The 22,545-nt window shown below is 39.2% G+C and overlaps 1 protein-coding gene across 1 annotated transcript; it reads left to right on the forward strand.

Moving 5' to 3' along the window:
* Nucleotides 1-7,289: 7,289 nt before the first annotated feature.
* Nucleotides 7,290-20,591, forward strand: YIPF4 (Yip1 domain family member 4). Its single transcript, XM_058021280.1, has 6 exons — nt 7,290-7,486; nt 10,993-11,146; nt 13,740-13,911; nt 16,050-16,127; nt 17,811-17,924; nt 19,094-20,591. Exons 1-6 carry the CDS (start codon nt 7,402-7,404, stop codon nt 19,229-19,231), a joined length of 741 nt encoding a protein of 246 aa, XP_057877263.1. The 5' UTR covers nt 7,290-7,401; the 3' UTR covers nt 19,232-20,591.
* The last annotated feature ends 1,954 nt before the right edge of the window (nt 20,592-22,545 follow it).

The following is a 22,545-nucleotide window of genomic DNA, read 5'->3' on the forward strand; positions in this document are numbered from 1 at the left end:
TGCCCAGCACAAAACAGAGCCCACAGGCACAAGTGCATATAAAGAGATAACAGAGAGTTAATGGGTTCATGATGTTGCAGCACCCATGGTTCAACAGTGCCTGGGGAAGTGAAACAGCAGCTCTCACAGGGGCTCCTGCCCCTTCATTCCTGGCACACTGGAAGCAAAGACCTCTGTCCTTGGTCGGCCACCACTTTTTACAGAGGTGGCCAAGTGACTCATCTGTTTTCTTCCTCTGTGTTTGGAGCTGCCTTGCATGCATGGCGCTCTCCTGGGACATTTGTGGGCTCTGGGGGCCTGGAGACTTCATTCTGACTTGTCTACACCAGGACCTAAAATGTTTTCAGTCTTCCTGTAAAGTCAAAGTGCAACATGAACTTGAGAGCACACCTGCAACTTTGTTATTATATCCAGATGTCAACTCTTATCACATGGTAAATGTGATATGGCTTACTGTGAAAGAAAGCAATACATGGTGACTTCTTTCTGCAAACCCAAATGGTGGTATATTAAAGATGGTAAAGTCACTTAAAATCAGCTATCTGCTGTTTTGCTGTAGAGTAAGAATTCATTTGTGGCAAAAAAACTACAGAATAGCTTCTGTTTATGTCTACTCTACTACTTCTTTTGTAGAACTAATGTCCTCTAATCACTCTGTTGTTATTTTGGAGGTCTAAGTTTTTGCAACAAATTTTCACGTAGTGAATTACAGAGATGTAACTATACTAGAATTGTCCTGCTGGTAGAAAAAATTTCCTTTTTCTAGGTTAGGCAACTATACTATCCCACTGGAAAAAATCCACTAGTAAAGCACCTACCTATTATCCAGTAGGTTGGAGATTTCATTATCTTTTTCTTAAGAGCTTTCCCTAATCTGGATAGTTAATGTCAGAGCTAACAAAAATGAGCTCATAAAAAACCACACAGACAAAGTGAACACTCCTTGAAATCAATTAAAGACTGAGGGGTGTTACAGGCTGCTGGATCTGAGGGTAATGCAAGGTCAGCTCTCCCTTAATTTCTTTTGACTTGTTTCTTCCAGAAGAGGATATGATACTATTCTCACTCCAGTCTCACTTGCCAACAAGGAGATCCAGATAATCCTCAAGCTGCTGAGTCAATATGTGGTTATAGAGAAAAGTATTTCTCAAATATGAGAGATTGTATGTCCACTGGGAAAGCTCTTTTTCAGGTTTCTCTCTCAAGCAAAACAAAACTAAACTATTTCTCATAAGTCACATTTTATTAACCTCTAACTGTTCTTGGTGCTCTCTCTCAACTTCTCTGTACCTTTCTTAATAATCCCACTGAGGCTGAACACAGACTTGTTTTTCAGGACTCACCAGCACATGTTTTCTGCAGTAGCGCAGTTTTTCTAGTGTTTCACAGAATAGCCTCAATTTTTATCTGTTACACAGGTAAACCTCCATTTATATTAATGAAAATGATGACTCATTCCCAGCTACAGCTTTTTATATCTGTCTGTAATGAATTCCCTATTGCTGTTTTTGAATCACTTCTTAAGTGTACTTCTTAAGTACATCCAATTTGATTTGTGGTTTTGTATTCTAACAGGGTTTGTAGCCTTTGAAACTCAGTATAATCAGAAATTTTCTAAGTGTATTCTCCATTCGGTTGTTTAAGCCATCTGTTAACATATTGGTTAGAACAACAAAGGACTTAGAACCACAGAATTATGTTTTTTCCTTCCGTTACAAAATTATGTACTGATTGTCAAAACACACATATTTCATTTGTAAACTTACTATTATTATTTTTACCTAGAATTTCCACATCATGTCTGGAGTTACAGCAGTTGCCTAGTGGGATTTCTTCAAGGTTCATCAGGGATTTATCTCACAATGTAGGTAATGGTACCCTCAGTAGCTACAATAAGCACAGCCTTCTCTTATTTCTGATGCCTTCAACCATTAAGGAGATGGGGAAAAAATAACAGGTCCTGTTATTAGCTGAAGTGTTTTGTATGTTTGTAATGCCTTGGTCACAGCAAACTGCTAGACAGAATTAGCTGTTTACTCTCTTAGACACTACAGCTGTCTGTATTTTGATGCCATCAATTATATGGCAAGTTTTGTTTGCATAAAAAGAAAAACACAGCCTACTGATCAGGTACTTTATCATGTAATCAATATAAAAGTAACTCATAGAAGATCAAATGGGATCTTCCTGTGGAACAAATCCAGGAGAAGCATTTTTTTACCAAGTCATCAAAGGCAGACATATGAATTACCATATCCATTTCAGTTACTACATTGTGTGGCCCTAGCAAACACTCAAACTTTTCAACCTTGGTATCCAGTGACTGACCTCACAGAGAGGCAGCAGGAGGTCAGAGAGGAGAACTGTGTCACATTTACAACCTGAATGGCGCTTCATGCAGATTAGGCAGGTCTGGGGTCAGTCTGTCAGATCAGCTTGACTGTGGTATGCATCGCTAACTTGAAAGGAGCTCTCTGATACTTTGTGGCATTTAGGATACAGAACATATCACAACTTCAGTGCAAATGTAAAAGAAATCACTTTTCCAAATAAGTTGTAGGATTTTCAAGTTGTATTAGCATACAAACTTCAGAGGTTATTAAAACATTCACATTTGCATCACAATATACTTTATTGTGGTGTAAAATAAGAGTAAGCAGCAAAGTGTTGTAGTGCTTGTCAAAAACTGTCTCCACATTACCTGAGTGCACTTTCTCTGCAAATTTCCTCCTTGTACAATTACTTTATATCTTGTTTGCTTACAGAGTAAGTTGTGCAATGCCATTCTGCTGTCAGAAAAACTAGAGAATGGTTACTTGATGTAAAGCAAGTTTCAGTTCATAAGTACTTGAAATTTTATGATGCAGCTATCAAAAACTTGTTTTTCTGTCCAGAATTAATGGTCCAGTTAACAAATATTTCTGCTACCAGCAGAAATTGGTGTATCTATGATGCATTTAATTCATTCATTTTTAATGGTTTCATTAAAAGATGGTAACTTTAATTCATAAATGAGATGGGTTTTTTTGGGGACTTTGATATCAAGACTAAACCCAACAGTCATATTGTTCCAAGATGCCAGGCCTCACTAATTTGAGCAGCCCTGACTCAAATAACTGGATACAGTGAGGCAGGTCCAAAGAGAACCCTAGATGCAAATTCAAAAGCCATTTCAAAGTGGATGATTTATATTATAACAATTAACCTAATCTGATATTACTCCGAGACATCAGGAATAAAACTCCACAGCAGTCTGCCTACTTGCCCCATCATGGCAGTTGGCTCCAAATTTCCCAAAGAAATCAGAAGATGACTCTTAACATCAGTGGTTCTGACTTCCTTTTCACACAGTAATTATTATGTTTTGGAATTCACATAATGCATGATTCTTGAATGTCTAAAATTTAAATCAAACAGGAGCCTTTCCTAATGGCAGACGGGTTGTATTTGTGATGATGCAAAAAGGCATTTTTATGCAGCACAGCTTATTACAATCTGTTGAAATGCTTCCTTTCCCTTTCCCTTTCCCCTTTCCCCTTCTACCATACAGTAAGCCAGAGGGAAAGCAAAGCCCCACTGGTGGTAGGAACAAAGCCAGCATTTGGCAATAGTTAAAATACATGGAAGGATGGCTGTGTGCAGAGAGCTGTAAGACACCCTGAACTTCAACAGACCCAACAGAACACTTTATGATTGCTCACATATTTATATGTGGTGTGGGCTTTAATAACTAAAGGCAGTTTATTCAGCTGGTTTCAAGCACTTCTCTCTCTCACCCCCCCCCCCCCCCCCCCCCCCCAGGAAAAAATCCCAGAATGGAACTCCGGACAAGGGCTGATCTGGAAAAAGCGATGCTGTAGTGCCCTCCGCTGGCACAGCTCAGGCTGGGGATAGAGGGTTACTCCTCTGTAGTCTGAAGGGAGGGAGGCTGCAAGGAGGAGAGCAAAAGCTGAATATTTGAGCAAACGCTGAGAAAAATCCAGAGGGTTTGGATCAGGTCGATTTCTTGATCCTCCACTACTCATGTATGACAGAGCATCTGGAAGAGCAACTCTTAAAAACCTACTCACTTTATTTTACATAGGCATAGGCACAACATCTATCCTTTGTGTCCTTCAGTGTCTCTTTGATGTGAAATTCCATCTCAGCTGGTCAGAAGATCCCTAGAAAAGGAAATAATTAAAGCAAGTTTTCTTGTCCTATCAAAATTATTTTTAAAAGTAGGTAATGAGTGATAATTAATGTCTTTATACATAGTCTATTGAAAGCAGAGAAATCAAATTACTTAAGTGCTTGCGCTCATACAAAGATCACAGTCAGAATCAGAGAATGAGAAAACACAGAAAATATTTCCAAATAGTGAACAATATCTTGTCTTTTCTAGGCACCAGCAGTGTCACAAAATTGCCTCCTGCTTCACATCAACCTACGTGTATTTCACCTATACTTAGAAAATGTCACAGCGCATGCATAGCACAGGGTCCAGTGCATGAAACCATGAAACAAAGAGAGACAGAACTAGTCACCCAGCCTGTCATGCAACCTCATTTGTCACTGCTCCTTTTCAGCACGCTAATAAAACATGCATTTGTGACTCATCTTATTGCATAATATTCTGCCATTAACTACCATTGTCCAAGTTTCCTCCTCAAAGCTGATTCAGAGTGATATTTCATCTCTTTCTCTTTTGTCTCCTCTGACCCTCTTACAGTGCCCTGAGGAATACTCCTTTTGTTTATCAAGAGGTACACTACTTTTGAGCCCCTAATCACTAAGTTTTGTTCTAGCTTTGTATACTGTTGGTCTTGTTAGGAGGCAAGTACTAAACAGCTTAAAATTCTATTTCAATAAATAAGAATTGCAATGAGCCAAGTGAAAGGTTTGCTTTAAGTGCAAGCAATTCCTTGACATGGTATTCTTTGTTGCCATCCCTATATGTAGTTGAATAAAAAGAAAAAATAAAACCCATCAAACAAAAAATAAAACCACAAACTAAGAAAGGAGTTTAAGCTCCAGAGAGGGATCTGGACAGGCTGGATCAGCGGGCCAAGGCCAATGGGTACTGCACTTGGGTCCCAACAATTCCTTGCAGTATTGTATGCTTGGGGAAGAATGTTTGGAAAGATACCTGGGGGAAAAGGACCTGGGGGTGCAGCTTGACAGTGATGTGCCCAGAGAGGCAAAAAGGCCAAGGGCATGCAGGCCTGTGTCAGCAACAGTGTGGCCAGCAGGAGTAGTGGGGATTGTTCCACTCTACTGGGCACTGGTGAGGGCACGCCTCAAGTGCTGTGTCCAGCTCTGTGTCCCTCACTACAAGAAGGACACTGAGGTGCTGGAGCGTGTCCAGAGAAGGGCAACAGAGCAGGTGAAGGGTTTGGAGCACAAGTCCTGTGAGGAGAGGCTGGGGGAGCTGGGGGTGTTTAGCCTGGATTAGAGCAGGCTCAGGAGTGACCTTATCACTCCTACAGCTCCTGAAAGGAGGGTGCAGCCAGGTGGGGCAGCCTCTTCTACCAGGCTGCCAGGGACAGGATGAGAGCAAATGGCCTCAAGCACCAGAGAAGGTTTAGATTGGCTAAAGGAAGAATTTCCTCCCTGAAAGAGTGGTCAGGCATTGGGACAGACTGTCCAGGGAAGCAGTGGAGTCACCATTCCTGGAAGCATTCAAAAAAGAGTAGTTGTGGCACGTGGGGACATGGTTGAGTGGTGGACTTAGTGGTGTTAAGCTAATGGTTAGACTTGATCTGATGTGTCTTTTCCAGCTTAAATGGTTCCATAATTCTATGATTTCATTATTTGAAATTTTTCCAATAATAAACCTGTCTGGCATCCTCTGGAGGGCAGATTCCAGAAGCATCCAAGACATCCCAACAACAACAGAAAACAGCACACTCATAGCACTTTAGTTAAATATAATAATAGACTCATGGAATGTCTCAAATTGAAGGGATCCATAAGGATGAACAGGTCCAATTCCACTTCCTTGCAGGAAACTATATGACTAAAAGTATTATCCAAAAGCTCCTTGAATTCTGACAGGCTGGCTGTAACTGAATAAAGAGAAAAAAGCCTATTGCAAAAATCTTGTACCACATAAGAAAAAGCTAAGAAAACGAGGTGTTCTTAACAGATGTGTTGACTGCTCACCTTTTAAAAGGGAAAATCTGACAATACAAGTATCTGTAGGGGCATTTTGTACTCTTAAGACAATTTTTGATTTAAAAATAGGTTATGTGCAAATATAGGTGATTTTTCCTCTGCTGCAAGGAAACTGATAATTGTTGTAAAATGTCTACAGAGAACCTGAACCCGAATTGTATTTGATATACATGCAAATTTGAGTGATCCTTGGATATGGCAAAGTAGGAACTTCGGGTCATGATCTTTCCGTAAAAAAGAAAAGATTGGGTTTTACTTGTTAAAAATTTTTTGAGATGGACCTTGCAGATATCCTTTAATGGGGTATATATGAAAAAGAAAGTTCCTTCTACAAATCAAACTACTGTTCTAATGCTATTTCTGGACCTGCAACTTTTCTAATTTATAATACATTTATATTTATATCTCATGGCACTTAATGAGATCTATGTATGAAATGGAATCAAATGTATGTAGCGTGAATGCCAAATTTAAGCCTGTTTCCTTGAGATGTCAGGCAAAAAGTGTGTCCACTCAGAATAAATGTTGGTATTTAGTAGGGAACAAAGCGATGGATTTACCCTGTCTGGGAGCTTTTCTGCTAAGTCATTGAACGCAGGAAAAGTGAGATCCCACGTTCTGATTCTTCAAAGCAGAGACCACAAACAGAGCCAGTGTTTGTCTTTTTATTATAACAGGGATTTGGAACAGGAAGGAAGGAAGTGGCGGAAGGAAGGAAGGAAGTGGCGGAAGGAAGGAAGTGGCGGAAGGAAGGAAGGAAGGAAGTGGCGGAAGGAAGGAAGTGGCGGAAGGAAGTGGCGGAAGGAAGTGGCGGAAGGAAGTGGCGGAAGGAAGGAAGGAAGGAAGGAAGGAAGGAAGGAAGGAAGGAAGGAAGGAAGGAAGGAAGGAAGGAAGGAAGGAAGGAAGGAAGGAAGGAAGGAAGGAAGGAAGGAAGGAAGGAAGGAAGGGAGGGAGGGAGGGAGGGAGGTTGGTTCAGCCCCCGGGAGGAGCTTGGCGGCGGCGTGGAAGTGACCTCACTCCCGGGAAGCGCCGGGATCCACTCAGCGCTGGGGCACCGGCGGCCAGTGCGGCCACGCCTTGCGAGCAGCCAATGGCAGCGGCGGCGCCGTTTGTTGTCGCCCCGTGAGGCGGCTGCGCTCTGGGCTCGGTGCCGCCGCCGCCGCCGCAGGAGGGACGCGGGAGGCCCCAGGCCCCGGTAGCCGCTCGCCTTTCGCCGGCCCCGCAGCCCCCGCGGAGGGCGGGGAGATGCAGCCCCCGGGCGCTCAGCAGCCGCCGCTCTACGCGCCCAGCAGCGGGGACTTCACCTTCGTCTCCTCGGCGGACGCCGAAGGTGAGCGCGGGGCCGCGGGCAGGGCCGCTCTCGCTGTCCCGAGGCAGGGGCTGGGCCGGGCCCCGGGGGAAGGGGCCGTTCCCGGGCCGCGGAGACAGCAGGGCCCTTCGCTGCCCTCCGTGCCGCCGGCCCCGCGGTTGGTGTCGTGGCTGGGGGCGGAGCGGGGTGGCCGAGCTGGCCGCTGCCCTGGGGCCGCTGCCGCCCGCGTCACGGGAGCAGCAGCAGCAGCAGCAGCAGCGTGGCAAAGGCGGCCGTGCCCTCCGCTTGCAGCTGCTCTGGGAGCCGGGGCCGAGAGTGTCCCGGCTGGGTGACATAGCCGTGAGCACTGTCACTGCCCGCTCCTCTGCCTCCCGAGCTGCTGGAGGCCCGCTCTGTTGTCCTACCGAAGCTTGTGTCGTATGCTCACGTTGCTGTAATGTGCCGAAGTGTCTGCGCCGTGTCTCACTGCGGCACAGCCATGGAGCAGAAAAGGAGGCCGTGTGTGTCATTTAGGGAGTGAAGCGTGGCCTGGGCCAGACTGCTGCACAAACAGCAGTGCTGTGCCAGCGTGCCGTGAGGATGTGCCGTCAGACTTCAAAACGGAACATACAGGAGTCAACATTGTGCAAACTTACTTTGTTGGAGAATATTTTTTTGGTCTCTACCCATTTAAATAACAAGGATTCTATTTCCATGTGTGTATTTAGTTACTCTTAAAATTGCGACTAAGGAATCATATAAATCCTCACTCATGTGTCCCACCCTGGAAAGGAATTGCTGAAATGGAGAAATTACTGTAGAATACCTGTTCTTTAGTGAACTTCACAGTCCTTCTGAAAAGAAACACAAGCCAACAGTACTGCTGTAGCTGTGGGTTTTTTTGTTGCTGAGGTTTTTTTTTTGCTGGTTAGTTTTCCTTTGTTTTGGTTTTTTCTTCACCTTGGCCTGAAAAGGAATCCATGTACCTCTGAGCAGAAGGTCTCTGCTTCTTCTCTGGAAGTATTTGTTGGGCAATGCTGAACCCAATCCAGTAAAACCACCTTTCTGGTAGGTTGTGTTGAATCACACTTGGCTCTGTGTTTTTTATGAACACAAGCAAGATGTGATCTCCTGTGTGTTCAAGTGTGGTCGTGTCCTCAAAGTGCTGGATAGGCCTACCCTAGCAAAGAAAAAATAAGCAAAATCCAGCATCTAGATATTTTAAAATTAAAATACTACGCATTTTTACATGTTTCCCGAATCTCAGTCTATATAAAAAAATAAAAATTAGCTGTAGTGTTTCCTCTTCTTATTTCTGTGGGAGCTGTATGGAAGAAAGCTGGGGAGATGTTCACAATTAGGTCACCAGACAGAGTAGAAAGAGCCCTCTTGTTTTGGGTTTTGCCTCTTGTACTGCTTTTTCAAAATTAAGTGTCAAGACTGTTTTGAAAGCTGGTTTTCTACAATGCTTTGTTGAAATGAGGCATCTGAGAGACTTTGGGTTTGCTTCTGTTGTGTTCAGCCTGAGACAATAGCAATGAAGACACCCAGACTCTCACTAGGAACCATCAGTGTCATCATTCTTGGCGGATTTTCCAATTGCCCTGCAATTAAACATCTCACTCAAAGCAGCCTGCAGAAGAGGAGGTGACCAATCCCTTTTCCCCTAGGTTTCTGCAGCTTTTGTCTTGCAAAACAGACTTAAGGTCATGTTATTAGATTTTATAATTCAAAAATGTGGTTGCAGGTATCCATGGACTGCTTAAAGAAGTCTTGGTAAATACAACTTGTGTAGAAGTTCCTATGCCTCAGGATGGATTGTCAGTGGTCCCTGAGAAAGGAGAAATACATGGCTGGTGGGACTGCTGTGTTTGCTTCTTTTGACTCCTGCATTTATGCACAGAGTAGCACTCCTTGAAAAAAAGTGTTATCTTGTAGTAGAAAGAAATAATAACATCATATATATATATATATATATATAATGTTATTAAGACAATATATATTATATATTGTCTTAATAACATTAGGGTTCCCCAATCAAGAGAAAACTTCTGCGGCTTCAGCTTGATTAAGGCATTAAGATTTTTCTTTTTCCCCCCTCTGTAAACAGCAGAGGAAGGCTTTGCTTGAGTCTGGTGAGAATGGTGTGTGCGTGCTGGGACTGGGAAGAGCAAAGAGAAATTCCTGCTTTAAGTTACAGGGATCTTTACCAGGGTTCTGTGCAGATGGTGTTCCAAGAATCAAAGGAGTGGATCAGTAACTCTCATGGTTATGAAATAGTTGAAAAGCTTTTGTGGAGAAGCTGGAATCTGAGTGGCCCAGCAAGCTGCTCCGGGAAGGACAATTCTGGTGAATTAATTGTGATACTGAATGATCAATGTTGGCTGAAGACATTGAGATTCTGTTACTGTACAAGTTGTTTCTATGACACTGTAATATTTCCAAAGTGGATGTTGCAAATGTAATCTACAAACGTGGCCAGACGTGCCTCTGTGAGTGTTTCAGAAGTACTTGCTGTAGTTAGGTGTTCTGGGAAATTTGTGCTGAGGACCTTTAATGTGTGAAAAGCACACAATGATGATAAGACAAAAGATATTTTCTTTACCTCTCAATATATTTGTAGTAAGCTTGTGCAAAATATTTACACATTTCTGTTTGGATTTTTCTTTCTTAGCAGATAATGGAAATGCATTATTTCCTTAAGAAATAATTACTCCCTTCTTGTGTATCTTTTTCTTTCATCAAGTTGCTTAATTTATTTTCCTATACTATTTTTTATTTTCTGTCCATATATAACTGAATAAAATGAGCAAAAAAATTAATATTTATTGGCAATTTTGCCAAAACCAACCAGAACATAGATAAATTGCTCTTTGTTTTGCTTAGTACTGTGGTAGAGAAAGATCATAGTATATCAAAGAGAAGTTGTATAACTGTTTAACTTCTAATTGTCTAGAGCCTAAGGATCTATGATAGCATTCCTTCTCTAACATTTTCAGCTGCCTTGAAGGCAGATTACAAATTAAAACATTTTCAAATGTTTTCCTTTTATTAAAAATTTGACATAAAAGCAGAGAGTGGTTTTGGCTGAAACAATGCCACTATTAAAAAATGGGTGCCAAAAGAGGTAGAGTATGATCGGAAAAAAATTATAAATAATCCACAATTTATAGCATGGTGAGACTCTCATTAGTGTCCTCCTTTTGTGCATTTAAACACTTAATGATATTTAAGTGTTTAAATGCACAAAGTGGAAGCCTTTTTGTTGTACCACAACACTGTGTCATAAAACAAGAGTCCCATCTAAAAGCTAAAACCTGGTATTTGAGGCCTAACCCAACATTGTTACTATTGCAATAAAACCATCAATACACTTTCAAATTATGTATCTGTGAAAGTATAACTTTATTTTGTAACTTTGACTGTTTTATGGTCATGACCAACACAAGTAGCTTCCTATGTTTGTTGTGTATCTTCCAGTGCTTTTAAAATCAAATGGCTTTTGGCAAGACATAAAAAGGTCTATATTTTTCTCCCTTTTTCTTTAGATCTTAGTGGTTCCATAACAACTCCAGATGTTAAGCTGAATCTTGGAGGAGAATTCATCAAAGAATCTACTGCAACTACATTCCTAAGACAGAGAGGATATGGCTGGCTTCTGGAAGTGGAAGATGATGACCCAGAAGATAACAAGCCACTCTTGTATGTTGTAATTATTTCTGGGTATCTGTCTTTATTAGCAGCCTTGTCACAGACTTGTGCTGTGACTAGAATTCTGTTTGACAAATTACTTGACCAATGAGTGTTTTCTGGTGCAAGAATGAAAACTTTGTTTCTGTTATTGATTTTAAACTCCGTAAGTATATGGCTTTTCTGCTTTTAGCTGTTGGTCTTGTAATGATTTTTTAAAAAGAGACTGTATTCTTTGTATCTTTTGCATTCATGTTTCTGGATATTGTGAAAGAATCAAAGACTAAGAGAACCCCGTGGGAAGACTCCTGCTAAGTAGATCTCAGTGCTGTCAGTTATTCTGAAGCAAAGGCATCGTGCATCATGGTTGTTACAGTAGGGATGTTAGAAGCAAGGTAGCACAAACTTTATAATCTTTATGCTGCCTTTTACTATAAAGCTAGATTAAAAGGGTGCTAGTGCTGAAGAACAATAATGTCCTTAGAACTGGAAGTCTCTCATCCATTGTTCTATTCCTAGAAACCTGGCTGGCTGAAGAAACTTTGTATCTTAAGGTTATTACATTGAGAGTCAGACAGCCTGGTCCTTTTTCTGCACCCAAGCAACTTCATTCTCATTGTCTCAGTGTTTTCCTGTGAATTAAACATAATGATGCTTTAAAAAATTGGAGTGAGACAGAGAGTACTCTGTAGAGCTCAGATGAGAGTGTTGGGAGACAACAGATATCTGGAGAGCTTAATAATGACAGTGCTACTTGAGAACTGGCTTAAATTAAAGTGTGCAGAAGTAGGTCCTTGTGTGAATGTCTGTTTTGTGAACCTCTAACTTTTCATTAAGAAACAAACTTCTGTAGTGAGGTTACAACATAGGAATTCTGACTTTAGTGTAATTTTGTTGTTTTGATTATTCCCAGAAATGTGTCATAATGAATTCTTACAATCTGAATCCTGTTAAGGATTGAAACAACAGCAGGCTGCTAAGGGAAGTTCACCAACGCAGGGCTACACTGCAAATGTTTTGTTAAATAAAGTGAAATTATTTTTTTCTACTTTCTCATTGGGCAGCCTTACTCCAGACACTTATTTCCTGATACAGTTACCACCACTTTCTGGTGAGGTAGCTGTCAGCTTCATGCAAAAGACAATTTATTCACATGAGAAGCTGTCAGAAGCTGTCAGCAGACGTAGACAATGAGAAATAATTATTTCCATGCAGCAAATATTTGTATTACAGTCTACAGAGTAAAGTATAGGTCTGCTACATCCTTTTTAGATAAATGCTAGCAAATAGATGCTTCTAGTCTGTTCTTTAATTCAGGGATGGTTAAAGAGCAATTTTTGTTACTTAGTCACCAGTTAGTAATACCACTTATAAAGTAGCTTTAGTAATAATAATCCAAAAATTGCCTTGAGGGATTGAATTAGCACTATTTATTTTTTTTAAACAGAATTTGTGATGAATCACATCTTTGCATTTTTTTCTCACATCAGCTTTTCTGAAGAAAAAGCCAAAAAAACAAAGCCTCGGACAAAACCTTCATAAATGGATTTAGGATATAATTCTGCATTTTTCTTCACTATGTTCTTAAATGTAGAGCAGTTTATCTGTTGGAAGTGTCCTGCAACTCTTCAGAGTTCCTCAGTCATGACTGAGGTTCTGCACCTAAAGAAGTGGAATTGCCCTTTATGTGGGAAGTGTGGTTCCTTCCCCCTGAGGCTAGAACAGTCAGGGCAGCGTGTCCCAGCTGAGAGTCCTGGGCAGAGGAGTCTTCTGGCCAATTTGTATCTGCTTGCAGAGAGTTTGTAACAGGAAGCAGAGAAGGCAATGAGAGAAGGGCAAGATCTGTTGATACATGTTGCAGCTAGTTCAAGTGACTTTATTTTACCCATAGTGGACACGAGCCAGAAATTGAACAATAGGCATAAACTGGTCTGTTCAAAACTACCGTTCCTGAAGGAAGCTAAACTCCATTTTCTTTTAAAAAATTAGTTTTACATGATGTATTTGGAATGGTTTAAGATTAGTGAATGTAACGGTGTTCTTTCTTGCAGAATTTGAAATAAAATATTTTCATAGCAAGTGTGCTCATGGCAAACTGCTTGGCATAGGAACACACAGACATTCTCTATGTGTGCATGTCTTTGACTTGTAGTTCCAATGACACAAATGTGTCACATGTCCTAAAAATGTTAATGCAGACTCTCAGGGTATCACAGAATCAGAATGGTTTGGGTTGGAAGCGACCTTAAAGATCATCCAGTTCGACCCCCCTGTCTTGGGCAGGGACACCTTTCACCAGTTCCAGTAACTCAGAGCCCCATTCAGCCTGGTTGGGGTATGCTATGTAGGTTTGCTGTTGTTAGTCATGTAATTTGTTTTTGAGTAATTAAATAAATCTGTGTCCCACCAGTTACTGAATGCAGCATGATGTTATGGTGTTGCGTTACTGTGGATAAACTGTTCCTTTGCTAGTCTTGGCTTCAGAAAGCCTTGTGGCTGACAGGAGACTTGCTCTATGAATCTACTGTTTGCCCCTGTACTTATTTTTTTAGTTTTATTTCATTACTGTGCTGTATAGTAATGCTCACTTGCTTTACAATTTCAGGGAAGAACTTGACATTGATCTGAAGGATATTTACTACAAAATTCGATGTGTGTTGATGCCTATGCCATCTCTTGGGTTCAATAGGCAGGTAGTGAGAGACAATCCAGACTTTTGGGGTCCTCTGGCAGTTGTCCTCTTCTTCTCAATGATTTCATTATATGGACAATTTAAGGTAGGTATAAATCTTCTGCCTAAAAAAAATCTGAACTAAATTTGGGGATTGCTAAGCAATTTGCATTCTTACGTAGGTAGAAAGTCTTTTTTTCACATACTAATGTGGGGCATTTCAAGTGCTGTTTCTCAAGTTAATGTGTAGAAAGACAGCAGTTAGGAATGTATTAAATAGCCCACGGGTAAGTTAATCATGATGAAATGTCAGGTTTGTTTTTATACAGTAAAACAAAGGAACAATGTGGTTTCTAGAGGAACCAGATTGATACTAATGGGTTTATAGTCATATTAGTGAATCTTTCCATTTTAATTGTGACCTTTTGTTAACTTGCATTTTATTACTAAAAATGTTAGCAAAAAGCACTTCTTTGGATGGCATGAATTCTAATTTCCTGACAAATAAAGCTGCTTATTTAATTCATGCTATATGGCTGCTGTTATCTGGTGTATTTAATCTTCCTTAGTGATGTTTGCTATTCTGCCCTCCCTGCTCAGTTACAATCAAATAACTTTCCTCTGGTCAATAGACTTTTCCATAATTCCTTTTGAACTCCAGGGTGAATAGCTACTCAGAGGCATTGTGCATATGTAATTGTCATAAACACTGTTAGCTTTTTTGTTTATGTTCTGATTAAAATAAAGAAGTGTTATCATTTATAGTAACAATTTGTATATAAGCCTGGGTGCTCCTGCATTGGAAATCTTTATGACTAAACGTGTGGTTACAGTTGTTATAAATGTGACCAAGTATGGCAATAAGCTGTATGTAAACCAGCAGGATGTGCTTATGCAAGGATTCTTGTGAATGGTGGGGTAAAATCATTCCCTATGGGACCTCTGGCTTCCATATGGCATACCAAATGCTGACTAAGAATTCACTCTCAGTATCTTGTCTCTATGAGGCTTGAAGTGAGTAGACTGAACCACTTTATCGTTCATGACTTCTGAGTGGACCACTCACCTGTCTCCTTGGCAAAGCAAGGACCATTCCTTGACCCTGGGACAGATGAACCACCTCCTGTACAGGAGCACTGGGTCTCATGTTTCTTAGGAGCAGAGGGTGTACCATATGGATGCAGGAGTGCTGAATATGTAAAAGGAGGGCAAGCTAGCAGCCAGCAACAGGATGACTGACAGCAGCTGGACCAGATGAACCCAAAGGTGGGCTCTAAACTGGAGAGAGATGAGCACTTCTGCTCTAAGACTTTAAACTGGTCCTCTTCTTAGTCAGCGGAGGAAAATAGGAAGCAAAAAAAGGCTATGTGCTATTTTCACAAATAGAATAAAGCCACTTATATTGTTTTTAGTGCTGCTGTGATTTTTATCTGGTTTTTCCTATTTCATTCTTCTGGAAATATGGAACTTCCAATTAAGCAAAGTATTGAACTGAGTACCGACTTAATTCTTTAAGTTCAGTCATTGTATGTTTGGAAATACATAGACTGGACTTAGACAGTTGTTTCCTTCTAAAAAGTTGTTTCAGAAAGGAGAGCTTTCCTTCTGGTCCTCCCAGTGGCTCAACACCAAAACCAGCTAAGTTAATTTGAAGGATTTTTTTAAGCCAGAGAATGATTCTAGGATTTCTTCTGTAGTTTAAGAGCAGTACTATGAAAGAAGCAAGAAAAAATAATGACAGACTTGGTCTCAGGAATCTGAGGCTCTTTATTAAGTTCTCATCATCATCAAGTTCCACTGAGAAGTAAAGTCCTATGTCTTCTGAGCATTCTCAGTTTGAGTAAAGGATAAAGTGGCATCTTTATAAGTGAAAGGAGAATTCCAACTGCTTGTATTGGTTGGGCTGACTTTTAAAAACTGTCTGAGCCCATATTTTGTAATAGGTGGGTTATGAAGACATTTAGGGTAGTTTTAACTCAACTTCCTACTCCTGTTACAATACAGACCACATTGCACATGCATTCTGTGTATACCAAATTTACCATTAATGTGATTCTATAAATGTAACTTCTGAACTTCATTTGTTAATTACACTGTGATACTAAACACTGTTCTTGCCACAATTCAGAATTCAGTTTTGCATAATAAAATCCTTGATTGCAGTGAAAGCAATTATGGAAATGCATTTTCCTTTTTCACAATGGACAATTACTCATATAAATGAATTGTTTTTTATCTCTCAAGGTTGTTTCTTGGATCATAACTATTTGGATATTTGGATCCTTGACAATTTTTTTACTGGCCAGAGTTCTTGGAGGAGAAGTAAGTACCTGTATGTGAAAAGGATGTAGAGAGAGGTAATGTAAAGTCTCTTGACAGTGTTTTTCAGCAGTAGCTGGCTATTCATAGTGCTTGGGTTTGGATCTTGTAGCCAGCTAAGAATGGATGCAGTTGTTATTTGTAAATTCAACATTTCAGGTTTTCAGTCTTCAAAATGAAGTCTAAAATACAGACAGCGCCAACTAATCTCTTGGTGCAATGGATGGTGTGCTTGCTTCCAGATTAACAGTCTACAAATTTGTGCTGTGAACCCAGGAATTCTAGCAGCTTCCTGTGATCCAGAACTGAAGTCCATTCTTGAGGGAGAAATGCTTTCAAGTTTTTGGTCACTGGACTAAATGGAAACTTTTTTTTTTTTAAATGGGGTGCTAGCAGCAGTCAGATGTCATTGTGTGTAAAGCACCTGCCAGTGTTTGTTTTCATCCCTGGCCTGATGCAGTTCAAAGCCATCAAAGTGTGAAAGCCAGGGCATGTTTCTCAACTGCAAAGCCAACTGGAGTTGTGGCCTACATCCCTTCCTCCAGCTGCTTGCACCAGCAGGGTTGGAATAGCTGCTTGAACTGTTTACAAATTGACTTATTAAGCAATTCAGGTGTAAACAACAAAAAATGACTTAGAGCAAGGTCCACAGACAGCTGCAGTGGAACGAACAGTCAGGAGACTAAAATTTCTTAAAATGGATCTGCAGCATAAAATGCATTGAACTGTGTAGTTGGGAAGAACTAAATATTCAGCGATGCTTTATTTTTATACTTTTATTATGGATATTGCATTAATGATGCACCAGTATTGCAGAGGTCCTATGTTGTTTACTTTAATTTTTTAAAATTTTTCTTTAAATCGTAATTGTTAGAGTCTTCTTTTGTGAATGCTGTTGTGAAGTAAAAAGTTTTTTATAAATGTGATTGCATGGTATTTTTCTGCATTTTAAAACAATCCAGAGGCCCTTAAATCAATCTGGTTTGTGGCTCAAAATGGGAAATTATCAGATGTATAAACTGGAGAAAACATATAGGTTTGCAGATCTTATCATAAAGGATCATCATCCACACGAAAATGCTTGCAAGATGCCATCACTTTTCCTGTTAAATCCAAGGAGCCTAGCTGGGCAGGATCATTTCAGACCATAGTAGGGGAAAATCAGACATTTCCTTCTGAAGCTAAAAGTAGTTATGGAAGTACTTGGAACAACTCTGTTCTAGATAGTCACAGTAAATTGAAGCTGGAAATCAGAATTCTGTGCCTTACAGGGATCAAGTTTTAACTCTTCCACTGACACTAAAAACGTTCATGTGCTTTATGTTTATGTGTTTATTTATGTATAATGGATATGAGTATGTTAATGAAGAAAATTATGTATTTGCTGCTTTTGACAACCAGGAGTACAGCTGGTCCTTGAGAGATCTGTTGCAGTTCTATGCTCCTGGGTATCATATGTAAATGCTTCCTTTGAAAGTGATAGTTTACAGGTTTTTGGGGAAAAAAAAGATAACGTATTTCTAATTTTAGAGTTTAGCATACAAAACCAATTTTATACTAGCAAGCCTCCTTTAGCTGAAATTTCATGAGTATAACACATTATAATCATTATTCCTAGAACAAATTTTATTTGGTGACAGAGATTGAGTACTGCAAAGCTTATTTTTATGTGCTTGAAAATTTCAGGTTGCTTATGGCCAAGTGTTGGGTGTAATAGGATATTCCCTGCTTCCCCTCATTGTCATAGCACCTGTACTTTTGGTGGTTGGATCATTTGAAGTTGTTTCTACACTAATAAAAGTAAGTTCTTATAATCTATTGAGAATTTAGTTATTTTTAAGTCACTTTCTTAACACTTCAAGTACTCTACTCAGGAAAGCATAATGATGTGTCAAAATTTTCAGAACTACAAAGTGAGCTCTGTGATCCTTTTGGTTAGCATGGTGGAAAGTGAATGGGCTTTTAAATGTTCCATTTGAGTGCTTGGGAATATACAGTGCTGTTGCTATAACAACACCTGTTGTTACTAGAGTAGCTTGTATTTAATTATTTTGCTGTGCTCTAATAGTTGCATTACAAAAAAGATGGGATTCTCATGTTGACAAGAGAATGCATAATTAAACCTCAGAATGAAGAATGTGAAAATAAGCTCTCCCTTCCCCCATGATCCAGATTATTTTTAGTCACTGCAGCATGAATATGATGTTCGTCATTGTTCTGAGACCTCCCCATAGTGGTAGCAGTGCAAAGCTCTCCATACCCTTTGCAGAAAAGGTAAGGATTGTTCTGATTTGGAGAGGGGGAATGTAAGGCACAAAGAGTAGCCTGCCTGATACCACCTGCTGCTGGACACCTTTTATGGAACCAGAAACATTCCCTAAAAGATCCCAGAACAACTTAACACTCTTGAACACTTTCAGTACCTCTTGAAACCCTTTAAGGTAGCCTGTGAAGTTACTGCTGAGCCTGGGAAGGTTAACTGATAAAATTCTGTTAGGAGCTAAGCTCTATACTTTCTGGAGGTTTGTTTTGTTGATTTCATTGTTTCTGTCCCTATAGCTTGCTGGCAGACAGTATAATTGAAGCGCAACTACGTTATGATAAGTAACAAAATTGCTGTATTTGAGATTTGATAATCTGGGATAATTGATAAGTGATAGAATGTAAATCATTAACTTGCCAGTTAACTAATAAATAACTTCAAAATAAATATACCTTCATGAAACCTCTGTTACTTGATTACTACTAACAGCCTCATGTTAGCTTCAGGGTGAATCTCTGCAAAGTTCTTATCTTTGCACCACTAGTATGAAAATACATTACAAGCCCCATGGCCAAAATTTCTTGGGCTGTGACAAGCACTACTTCTATAGCTGGCTCTTTGTTGTACTGAGGGAAGTGATTTTTACTGTGGTATTTGGAGAGACTTTCTTGTGGTGTCAGCTGAGACTGTTCATCTTCTTTTTCAGTTGTTTGGAGTCTTCTGGGCTGCCTACAGTGCTGCATCATTACTAGTTGGAGAAGAATTCAAGACTAAGAAACCCCTTCTAATTTATCCAATCTTTTTATTATACATTTATTTTCTGTCCTTGTATACTGGGGTGTGATCTAGTGTAAGATGTGGCCAGAAACCATATTTCAGTCACTTGCAGACTGATAACGTGTGGGATTAAGAAGGCTGGAGATAATACAAGTGACTGTTTTGTATGCAGTTGTCGAGATGTTTTAAGATGGAAGAGCATATTTGTGTATATTATTTAATGAAGCAATTGTAGCTATATAGATTTGTATCAAAGTTCTAGGTTTGTTTAAGACTCTTCAGATTTTAATGAACAAAATAAAAGAACCTTGTGTTTTATAACAAAGCGTAGCAAAACTGCAACTCAATACCTGTGCCAAAAGCACTGGGACCAGATTACTATATTCAAGAATTAAAAATGAGAAGTTAACTGTTAACAATCTCAAAGTGCAATTTTTCCTTTAAGCTTAAACACAGCTGGCTTTTTTTGGCACAGCAAATTCTGTAGATAATATATATTTATGAAACAGTCCTGATTGTTCACAGAATAGTCTGTATAATCAAGACAAAAAGATACTACTTTTAATTTAGTGCCTCAATTACTGTGATTTGGCTGTTGAGTTTTTATAAATTCCAATTTGTTTTCAAAACATGTATATACTGTGTATTTTGTATCTATGGCTTGTGTGTACCGTAAATACTCCTTGGTTAAGGATGTATATTGGGTTTTTAAAAATTGAAGATACAAGTATTTGAAGTTTTCATTTACTATCTCTGACCAAAGGAGCAAGATACTTACCGTGTGACATAATTAATTAAAGTGCATATTTAGAGAATCAAATTATTTTGCTTAAAAGTATAAATTTACAGAGAAATGGGTGACCAGCTTTCTCAGCTCTAGTGCTGGCCTAATGTTGGAGAGAAAAAAGATGATCTATCAAATTTGTGTGATCTTTAAACAATGTTATTTTATGATGACAAAATAAAAATATTGCTTCCCTAACTATGTTTTACAACATCTTGCTCTGTTTTGCTTTTAATAGCATGGTATTTAACATGCCTTTTTTTTTTTTTTTTTTTTTTTTTTTTGCCAATACTGTTAATCCCCTGTGAAGAGAAATGAGAAAGATTTGTAAGGCCAGATTCTCCCTCCACTAAACAAGGCAGAGTTACAGCCTTAGTAACAGTTAGAGTCTTGCTAATTTTGACTCTCCAAGGATTATGTAATAATGTGATGACATGTTAAATATTTCCTGTGTACTGTGTTGATTGCTTATGTAATGGTCCTTATGGTAATATTTCTTCACAAGGGAAGTCCACTGAAGTTCACTTTGTATGGTACTAACATAGGCATTTGCAATTTCAGGATTTAGAATCAACAAATAGCTCTGAAGGTTTGGGGTTTTTTTCTGGCAACAGAAAAAAAGCATTTCCCATTGTCCCCCCTCCATCCTTTTTTTTAATGCTACAAATAAAAATCAGCCATGACAAGGTCATAGCAAGGGCTGTCTTGGATCCCTGATGGACATATTTCCATATCAGAACTGTAATTTTTAAGCTTTTTAGACTGTGTAACTAGCCTGGTTGGTAATTTATTTTTACCAGTCATTACTGATGCAAAATACGTAATTAAATTCCAGCTCTCCCACAAACCTTTAGCTTACTCAGTCTGCTTTCCTGGCTGATTCTTGTTGGTTTCAAACAAAACCACTTGATGTTACTGCTGGACATAAATTGTAGTGTAATACTTGGGCTTGTAATTTATAAAAAGAGAAAAATTGGTAGAGTGATTGACTTTTAACCTGATTTTTTATTTCTAAATAAGTTGTGGTTGAATTAATGCAACCTTGTACTAAATCAATTTATACCAGCAGCAGCTAAATTCTTACCTACAAGTGTTTTGAGACATTCTTAAAGAGACATACCACATTCTTAAAAAAAAAAAGGAAGTTCCAGTGTATTTTAAAAAAAAGCTTTGGAATCTTGCATGATAATCTGGTTTTACCTCCTTTTTCATGACTTACATTTCTTTTTTTAACAGGAATATCCAACTATTATTGTAAGAGTGCACCCAGCCCCTGTGAATGCATATAACTTCTGTCCCCACAAAGGTGAAGGGCAAGAACACATTTAGGTTTCTAGGCTGTCAGACAGCTTTAAGCTTAGTTCCTCTTTGCATAGTGGTTCATGAGGTGTGCTGTGCAGCTGAACTGACTATGAATATTGAAAGGATGCAAGAATGTTCTATTGAATCTCCAAATATCTCCCTTTCCAGTAATGCTCTGTGAAATTTATGGTTGGAATTTTAACTGTTCCCTTCCACAGACTTGGCACATGTGTAATATGCAATGTAGATAATGCACTTAACATAGTACATACTTTGTACCCAATTGCAGATTTGCACCTTTTAAACTTAATATTTTTAGGGTCACTTTTTGCATATATTGTGCAAGAAACATACAAACAGCTCTCAAATTATTCTGATAGTTTGTAATAACTTTGCATTCAACAAACTCATATTTTTAGATGAGGTATGTGTGTAAATACAAGATGTATTTTATAAAAATTTTGAATTAAACTTGTTTACAGAATCTATGAAGCTCATTTATATTTACTGACTTAGTACTCAATAATTCATATTGATGAATTAGGACACATCCATGTTCCTGTGCATGCCACCAATATATTGATGCTATATACCAATAGCTTTGAGGCTATAAATAAGTTTTTGTGATAATCAACATACTACTTCAATCTGTCAAAACTGGAAATTTAGAGTACATCCATCTAGCAAAAAATTGCCCAAGATGCAGCACTTCATTTTGTGGTGGTGGCATGGATATCACACCTTGGTGAGACATGCATTTTGAATGATCTCTGGAGAGCAGCTGGACATGTACATCTTGTTTCCTCTTCTACCCATCAGACATACTCTGCTATTTATCAGAAAAATTATACTTACTTTGAAACGTTGATGGAATCAATTGTTGAGACAACATACAGATTGAGATCAGCTGTAATTTTATCATTACCCTTATTGGTGCTTAATGTTTTGCTCTCATACAGCTGCTCATTTTGTTCTCAGGACAATTTTGATTAGCCTTGGTGGCACACATAGCCATGTGCGATTGGTTTGGTTTCCTTTTTTTTTCTTCACACACTGTATTTCTTTAAAAAAATCCCTGCTAGAGCAGCCTGTGCTAATGGGTATGCTTTTAATAAAAATATTCTGTAGAAAACTTTGTATTTGAAAATTAGCTTTAAGACCATCAGTAGCTTAAAAGCTTTGTGTAACATATCACTTAGATCAGATAAAGCCTGTGGCAGATAAAGTAACGTTGTACAGGTAGGCTGAGCTCTACAAACGGAATTGGTGTTTAGTGGGTGAAAAGGGAAAACCTC

This window comes from Melospiza georgiana, chromosome 3, assembly GCF_028018845.1.
Source record: "Melospiza georgiana isolate bMelGeo1 chromosome 3, bMelGeo1.pri, whole genome shotgun sequence".
Classification (NCBI taxonomy): domain Eukaryota; kingdom Metazoa; phylum Chordata; class Aves; order Passeriformes; family Passerellidae; genus Melospiza; species Melospiza georgiana.